At 37.6% G+C, this 9,404-nt stretch overlaps 1 protein-coding gene across 2 annotated transcripts in view; it reads left to right on the top strand.

The window, feature by feature from the left end:
- Positions 1 to 9,367, top strand: part of LOC106880083 (dentin sialophosphoprotein) — a 28,601-nt gene extending 19,234 nt beyond the window's left edge. For both annotated transcript variants that reach the window (XM_014929896.2, XM_014929895.2), the window contains exon 3: positions 5,710 to 9,367. In XM_014929896.2, coding sequence (XP_014785382.1) covers positions 5,710 to 8,579 — 2,870 coding nt within the window. In that variant the 3' untranslated portion in view covers positions 8,580 to 9,367. The remainder of the gene's footprint in view (positions 1 to 5,709) is intronic.
- Positions 9,368 to 9,404: the final 37 nt, after the last annotated feature.

The raw sequence follows: 9,404 nt of genomic DNA, 5'->3' as shown, positions 1-9,404 counted from the left end.
TATAATTATAATTTAGGGTATCTAAGAGATACCACCATGCTTGAAATAGCAGTCAAACTTTGACTCTAAAACCACATTAAATGTTCATACATTTATAAACCAGAAATCCGGGATCTGGAATTATCCCGAAATACCTGTTACATGATAGCGGGGCATGAAAGAAGAATAGCAGCCAAATCTTTCCTTTTCCGGAGAAAGGAGCCGTTTATTCGTGCTTTTGATGTAATATTTGTTGAAAGCATGCGAAATAACCTGGAAAAGAAAGAAAAAAAAAACACCCATTTTATAAAGTTTGTAAGTATTCAGTATCAGACAAACTTTAGAATTTGTCTTCGTATATTTGCTTTAGATATAGGCCCCACCCAACAAATTCTTACATTGATTAAAACAACAGTAATTATAAATATAGATTAATATAACAATTTTGTTTTTTAGAACTGTTAAAATATCGTAAGAAGTGCATAACGTTATTGTAGTGAAGTTCCAATCGGAGCTCATTTAACCAGCCCGATTTTTTTGATTTTCGGTGTTTTCAACAATTTATTTCAAATTCTTATTTTAGAAACTCTGTCATTAAGAATGTCTGGAAAAAGTAGAAAGAGGCATTTAATTATGTATTCGTCAGACTATCAGAATTTCTGTTTTTTTTTTCTTTTTCTCCAGCCTTTTTCACATTTTATAAATGTCCCACATTTCATAATACTCACCAGCGGACTTACTTTGAAATAAAACTTTCTAATCCGTATTTTTTGAAACCTCTACTCACACCGCTCACAACACAAGCCACCACTATTTTTTTCTTCCGTTTTGTTGTTTTTCATCATGTAGTATTCCACATTTTGAAATACTTATAATTTATATTTTTACAGAAAAAAAAAATTGGAAAAGCCATCATGCATAAATTGGAATTTGTCCATTTATCTTTTTCTCCATTTATTTTTTTCTTTTACCTTGAATGAAGAGGTCGAAGTACATTTTATCTTTAAAAATGCGTATTACATGTGTTTCAAAATGTAGAATGATATAACATCTAAGATATATTGTACAACATACATAAATCAGGTATCGTTTATTTCGACCACGTGTTAAATAATTGAATAATTTTGGTTTGGGTGAAATGGTATATTGAAAAAAAAAATTTTTTATATACAAAAAATTCAAGATAAAATCTACGTTAGATTTTATCAATAGATTTTATCAATAGATTTTATCAGGTAGCTAAACGATACCTGATTTTTGAATTTTTATTATGTGTATAAGTACCAACAACGTATTCACGGTGCGGAGCTTCTTCTATTCCACAGGTATGTATTTTTGTTCGTGGTTATGTGCATTCACCTGGTTGTATTACACTGATGATAGAAAAAGGGATTGCCCCTTAATCTTGAAATCAGTTGATGTGAATTGAACCGCTTCATGAATCTGTTTCGTTTATTTGCACGTGTACGACGCGTGTTATTTTATGGTGATATGTTAGATAGTTTTTAGACATTAGCATCTCTTTCTAGCAAGCAGCTGGACTCGTATTCGTACGTGTTCCCTCCCGATATATATTTTTATATATCAATTCATATATATATATATATATATATATATATATATATATATATATATATATATATATATATATATATATATACACGACGGGCTTCTTTCAGTTTCCGTCTATCAAATCCACTCCCCACTCACAAGGCTTTGGTTGGCTCAAAGCTATAATGGAAGACACATGCCCAAGGTGCCACGTAGTGAGACTGAACCCAGAACCATGTGGTTGGGAGCATCGGGCCGATCAAAACTGTGTGGATTTAGTAGACGGAAGCTGAAAGAAACCCGTCGTAAGTGTATGTGTGTGTGTGTGTGTGTGTGTGCATCTGTGTTTGTCCCCCCTCCCGGCCGCTTGACAACCGGTGCTAGTTTGTTTACGTCCCCGTAATCTAGCGGTTTGGCAAAATAGACCGACATAATAAGTACTGGGTTTGATTCATTCGACTAAAAATTCTTCTAGGCTGAATCGTTTGCACGCTGGGCAAAATGCTTGGCGGCATCTTGTCCGTCCTTACGTTCTGATTTCAAATTTCGCCGAGATCATCTTTGTCTTTCATCCTTTCGTGGTCGATAAATAAAGTACCAGTTGAGGACTGGGGTCGATGTAATCGACTTACCCCACATCTGATGTTGCTAACCTTGAGCCAAAATTTGAAATCAATATAGCTACAAGGCTACATCTTTGGAATAGATGTTTCAGGTGTTTGAGTTAATCTCAGTATTTAGCAAGTACTTATTTCATTCACTACGGAATGCATGTGGACTAACTGCAAGAGTTATCTCAGAAGGGGATAAATGAACTTTTTCAGAAATTCTATGTGTTGTAGGGAATTATTAATAATGGTCCCTTTCATGTGACGAACAGAATAACATAGTCACTATAAGTAAAGGGAAGCACGTGAAGTACGAAAGTACGTATTAGGCGGTTTGAGATATTCGTATCGGAGTTAATTTTGTCGTGTAAAAGACCAGTTTATAAAGGAAACAAAAAGAACACTGTGTTCCACAAAAGAAAACAGGAATAGGTTTGGTGTGAAACGAAACCAAGACGTGAATCTATACTCAATGTGTGATGGCATGCTGATATATGAACAGAGAGTAGTGATACCGGAAACACTACAAACAAAATGGTGAGAGAATTTCACGTCGGACATCCTGGTATTACAAGGATGAAAGCTTTAATGTGTAGCTACGTATACTGGCCGAAAATGGACAAAGAAATCGAAAATTTAGTGAAAGGCTCTAGCAGCAAAATTGCCCACTATAAAAAGTGAACCTTAGCCAAAAGTAGATGTTCCGTGGTCGAGACTACAAATCGATTTCGCTGGTCCTTTAAATGGTTCGTACTACTTAGTGGTAGTTGATAGTTTCTCGAAATGACATTTCCCATGAAAAATTTAAAAGGGGAGATGTTGTAGGGGATTAGTAAAAATGACGCACCCCTCCCACGTGATGAATGAAATAACCTAGTTACTATAAGTAAAGAGAAGTACATGAAGTACGAAAGTACGCAGCAGCCGGTTTTTTGGTCATTTTTGATCCTTGTTGGACGTAAGTCGCATTGTTATATATTTGTTGAAGGTCTCTCCTTGTGGGTGTGCCTACGATTGCTGATTGTTGAAGTTGCTGTTTTTACATACGGGTTTGTTGATTTGTGTTTGTTTTCTTCCCATTTGTTGGGGAGCCTGAGAAAAGAAGAAAAATGGAAATTGGACCAGTAAAGGGCCACAGTTGTGCGGCGGCGGTGGTGGCTGGCAGAGGAGTGGACTCTGACACTTTGGAGGTTCGTGAGGTGAGGGTGGAACCGAAGAAGCTGAAAGAGTGCGAAGGGTTATTGAGGTGGGTGGGCCATGCCTTAGAATTAGCGCCACCAGATGAACTAACAAATGGTGTAAGATGGGGAACAGTGATATATAAAACACTGAAGGTGTTATCCCGAAGGTTGTGATTGCAACTGTTGAAGCCATTGAAGAGTATCTGAAGGAAGCTGGAGGGTTCACCACTTTCATCACAGGAAGAGGAAGGTGTGGCACGGTGGAATTGCGGTTCGCGACTGGGGGTGGAGCGATGAGGCGCTCCACAGTGGCCATAAGGACGGAGGAATGAGTACTTTTGCCAACGTGCTGTGGTGGGTGTGTTGCCGGGGGTTGGATGGGAGGGGTGCCCCCGGAAATGAATGAAACAGGGTTGGTAACAGCAGTAGTGTTTAACATGGAGGAGGACGCAAAAATGCTTAAAGTGACGAGAACCAAAAGGTTGAATTTGTGGGGTTGTAGCATAGAGATGGCCATATAAGCGGGTTTGAGAGAATTAAATAAAATTGTGGAGGAAATAGTTTTACCCGAGGATGTGAGGCCGAGAGTAGTAGCGGAGGGCAGGCCTCCTATATGTTAACAATGTGGAGAAAAGGCTACATGAAGGCGAGGTGACCCCAGAGAGAGGAGGAACAACAGATGGAACAGTCTGAAGAGCAAGAGAAAGTGGACGAAGTGGTACAAGATGGTATGAAGGAGACGGTAATAACAGAGGGAGTGTTCACAGTGGTTAAAAAACAAAAAAGAAAAGAAAGAGTAAGCTCTCCGACGGAGAGGCAGAAAAAATAGCAGAGGATAAGGAGCTTGAAAAGGAGATTGAGGAGGAGACTGAGAAAGAGGTGACAGTAGCAAGGGTACTAGCCATACTAGCGGAGGAAGAAGATTTGGGTGGTTTAGAGAGACAACAGCATGAAAGTGAAGCAGTGACACTAACTAAAATGGAGGAGGATAAAGACTGAGTGAAGGCGCCAAGAGTGGAGCAAAGAAAAAAACAAACAGGTGAGAAAACCGAAGAAGCATAAGTGGAATTTCGTAACATACGCCAAGAGCACGGCGATAGAAAAAAAATAACGAAGTCTAATTCCATAATAAGAGTTAAAGTTGCCTACGGAGATTTACATGGAAAATGTGAAAGCAATTGTTATAGATAAAGAGAGGTATAACAGGTTAAAGGAAATGTTTGGAAGGGATATCGGTCCACCGGGATTTGAGGTGGAGTTTGACGAACTGCCGCCAGTGATGGAATATAGAGAATTAGAAGCATATATGAACTATTAAAAAAAAAACAAAAGAGTAACTAAAATTAAAAAAAAAACGATGCTAATGGAAAAAACAAAAGGAAAGAAGAAAAGATTATAAACTGTCTGTAAGAAAGTTCAAATGGTACTGCATGAGAGTGGGGCTCATGCAGCCATTCATTATCATTTATTATATAACATTTTCCCAATTTTCTTTCGTTTCATGCTTTTGTTCCCACGGTGGTATTCTGTCTGTCCTTGTGCTGTCCTCTCTGTGTAAAAGCCTGAGTGCTTAATGAAGAATATGAACGTAGCAGGCGGTCAGAGATAGTCGTGTCTTTACTGGTTTTACTAAGTATACTGTATACCGAAGTGGGCGTTATAATAATCTAACATAATAAGGAATATAACACTATGACTCGTTTCATGACGTCCGAGGTTTGTGGAAGATAGGTTGGAAGTTTTCTGTAGATAGAAAATCGGGAATATTTGCAACAGCGTGAACTCAAGTAAAAACACTCAAGAACCAGGCGTTGGCATTTCACAGGGCGATATATGAGTTAATAAAACTGCAACACAAGAACAAAGACGTGAGAATAAATAGCGCAAATAATGTAAGCTAAGTTTAAGCTTTGAACTGATAGCCTTAAGTGAGGTATCTGTTACACATGAAATAACTAAGCCGGCGAGCTCGCAGAATCGTTAGCACGTCGGTCAAAGTGCTTAGCAGCATTTCGCCCGTCTTCACGTTCTGAGTTCAAATTCTGCCGAGGTCGACTCTGCCTTTCATCATTTCGGGGTCGATAAAATAAGTACCAGTTGAATACTGGGGTCATTGTAATCGACTTAGCCTCTGCCCCGAAATTGCTAGCCTTGTGCCAAAATTTGAAATCAATAATTGTTAGAAGACCAGGGAAAATGCTTAGCGGCATTTCGTCTGTCTCTGCGTTCTGAGTTCAAATACCGCTGAGATTGAATTTTCTAAGTACCCAAAGAGAATTTTCTATGTCTATCTAACTATTCTCCCATCACAATGCTTTTCTTTTCTGTTTAAATGATATGAAATTAAATCAGTTACGATTATTAATAATTTCATTTATTTATTTATTTAGCCGACGAAACCGATTCAAGTTCATCTGCTGAGATACCTGAAAACGACAAGTACAATATGGGCCATCCGCGAGTTCCAACAAGTCACTTCTTTAATGACTTAGAAACCAAGGCAACAGTCACAAACGAGGTCAGCTATGAACCACATCGTGGACAGATGTTCACGCCAAACGTCGGCTCTTCACACTGGACAAACGATTACAAACTTGGTATGAGGACCATGAATAAACTCTTCGAGGAAGGCGAGAGATTTGACCAGAAGATCAACTATCTTATAGAAAAAAAGAACGCTTATCTCAACGGCAAAAATTCCTTTAAGGTTTTCATGATAAAAGATATAGGACCTGATAGCAACCTGGTATCAAATATTGATACCCACGAGAGGCTAGACAGTGAACAGAACGTTAAAAACATAACCGACAATGGAAAAATACTTACAGAAAGAATATTCTCATTACCGTTCAAGAGTGATATTACCAAAAGTTTTGATAATATCGGACCTGGTAACATTTTTCATATGAGTCAAGCGTTAGATAACGGAAATAAAGTTTTGAAAGGACTACTTGATGAGATTAAATATGGCAATATTTTATCGAAAGCAGATCCGATAGGGGTTGAAGATCCATATAGAGATACAGTGCTTGAAACTCCAATTCCTAAAAGAACCAGGACTAATACTGTGCATAGTAATGGAATGAAGCGACATAGCGACAACTTCATAGATATTAATGTGAAAGATATTGGTAACATGCGTGAAAGTCGAGGACAATCAAAATTCCTTATTGATGATAGCGATTTGTCTCAAGGATTCGGTAATGATGAGGATGGTGGAGAAGATAGTGAAGACGCGGATAGCAAGGCCAGTCAAAGCGGTGCTGATGCGTCGAGTGAGGCAGGAAGCAAAATCGTAAGCGCCGAAGCTACCAAAGAAGAGGAAAATGAGGATGATGATGAGGATGGGGGAGAAGAGGAAAGTGAAGAATCGTCGGAGAAAGAGGAAGAAACAGAAAAGAAAGTGGCTGAAAATGCGAAAGAGAGCGGAGAAGAGGAGAGTGATGAAGAATCAGAAGAAGACGAAGAAGAAGAAGAGGATGAAGACGATCCGATGCAAATGAAATTAGGAGAACCAGAGCTAGGTATGGGTGTCGTTGATGAAGAAGGAGAGGACAACAGCAGTGACGGCGATGATGAGGATGATGATGATGATGATGATAATGGCGGCGGTAATGGTAATGATAATTGTTTTAATGGTAATTGTAAAGATGGCTTTAACGGTAATAAAAATGAGGATACCGGTGGTTCTGATAGTGATGATGATGATGATGATGACGACGACGACGACGAAAATGGGAATGGCAACGGTGATAATGGTGCTGGTGAAATTGATGATGATAATGGTGATGATGAAGAGGAGGACGAGAACGAACAAGAGGAAGATCAGGAAGACGAAGAGGAGGAGGAAGGGGGCGCAATGAGTAAATCGAAGGTAAGGAAAAATGCAACAACTGTGAATATTCGTTTGGGCAATAATGGTAAACACGGAAAGAAATCTGCGTCTGCAAAGTCCACGAATGAAGAGGATGGCAAAGATGGTGAAAAATCTCACAGAGTACACAAAGTTAGAATAAAAGCGAAACTAAATGGACATAATGGTAAAGCAGGAAAATCAAAGTCAAAACACAAGAAAATAAAAGTTGCCGTGAAAATAAAAAATAGCAAAGGAACCAATGGGAAAGAGGCGGAAGAGAGCGAGGAGAACGAAGAGGAAGGGGAGGGGGAGGAAGAAGAGGAAAGCGAGGAGAGCTCTAATGGAGGTGAGGATAACGGTGATGACGAAAATGGTGATGATGATAATAATGATGATGAGGATGATGATAGTGATGAAGAAAATGGTGATGAAGGAGAGAATGGTGATGAAGAAAATGGCGATGATGAAAATGGCGAGGAAGGTGATAATGGGGAAGACGACGACAGTGACGATGAAGATGACGACGATGAGGAGGAGGATGAAGGGGAGGATGGCGACAATGATAATGGTGATGATAAATGTAAAACAATTAAAATAAAATCTGGCACCAAACTAATCTGTGTTTCCGATGGCGATATAAGCTTGCCCACAGTCTCCGACCGGGATGAAGACGATAATGACAATGGAGGTGAAAAGTTGAGTATGGTAGATCCAAAAAAACACATAGAAAAGGGAAAAGAGAAAAAAGGTACTTGGTTTGCTCGTAAAAAAACGAAATCGAAAGCGCAGAAAAAGAAATTACTGGCCACCATTAAGGTGCGTCATGTAAAAAAGGGGAATAAACATCACATTTCAATCAAACCAAAAGCGCCAAAGACGAAAGCCCATGGCAAAAAGCATAACCGTAAGCATGGGGTACATTTGAACATAACAACTAAAAGGTCAAAGAAAGAAGATGAATCCAATGAAATGGACGAAAAATTCTCTCAGGTTGATAAAGACTTAAATGAGATCATGAAACCACTCTTTATGACCAATATAACTATTACAAATTCATCGGCTGGCTTCACAAATGCATTAGCTAATGATGAGAGCAATGAATCAGAATCAGCAGAAAGTACAAAGAAAGACTATAGCAAGCCACAAAGCACAAAGTCGCCATCGCTGACTTCTTATAAAATAGCAGGCGACAAGCCACCACTAAAAATAACAATGAATATTTCTAGGCAAATCCACTCTTCTACGCAAGAAGAAAGGGAAGGTATCGAAAAAGAATTTAATCCTACAGAAATAGATTCATTCATCAAACAACTGAAAAGTGTCTATGATGACGACGATGACTTTATCATGTTCTTATTGAAACTACTAAAGAAGGAATTAAAATCACGGTTTTCTAAAAACTAACTTACGATCACATTTGCATTATTGTTCCATGCAAAAGCCACCATGTTAAAAAAAAAAAGAAAAAAGAAAAGAAAACAAAAAAAACATCATCTCCATTCAATCAATATCTCAGAATATTCAAACGTGGCCTCCAGACATTCGGTTATGTTTATAATTCACTCTCTTTCTGCAGCAGCTTAATACTTGAAGAATCATTTTGGTTCTTCCATGCTTTCTTTCATGTTTTTTTTTTCTTCATCTTCTCTTTCTCTCGAGAGAGGTGGTTTCGGTTAACCCTTTGGCTTGAAAAAATAAAAAAAAAAAGAAAGAAAAGGCGAAGTAATACACATACTCCACTTAATAACACGAAACAAACAAGAACAACAAAATAATCTACTACTACTACTACTTACTACTACTATTATTATTATTATTATTATTATTATCATTATTATTATTATTATTATTATTATTATTATTATTATTATTATTATTACTATTATTATTATTATTATTATTATTATCATTATTACTATTATTATTATTATTATCATATATTACTTTGAACCAATTGTAGAGTCTTATGAAAAAAACAAAACAAAACAAGGGAAACACTGAAACCCACTAGGACCTTTAATATTTCTCTCTTTCCTTCTCTCCCTCTCTGTACATATAAGCTTGCATAGACATTAGTATAAGCACAAACACAGACACATACACACAAGCATGGGCATACATACATACATACATACATGCATACATACATACATACATACATACATACATACATACATACATATATATATACATATATATATACATACATATATATATATATATATATAT

The sequence above is a fragment of the Octopus bimaculoides genome, chromosome 21 (genome assembly GCF_001194135.2).
Source record: "Octopus bimaculoides isolate UCB-OBI-ISO-001 chromosome 21, ASM119413v2, whole genome shotgun sequence".
In the NCBI taxonomy this organism is placed as follows: domain Eukaryota; kingdom Metazoa; phylum Mollusca; class Cephalopoda; order Octopoda; family Octopodidae; genus Octopus; species Octopus bimaculoides.
The sequence above is the reverse complement of the archived record's forward strand: the minus strand, read 5'-3'. Positions and strand labels throughout refer to the sequence as shown.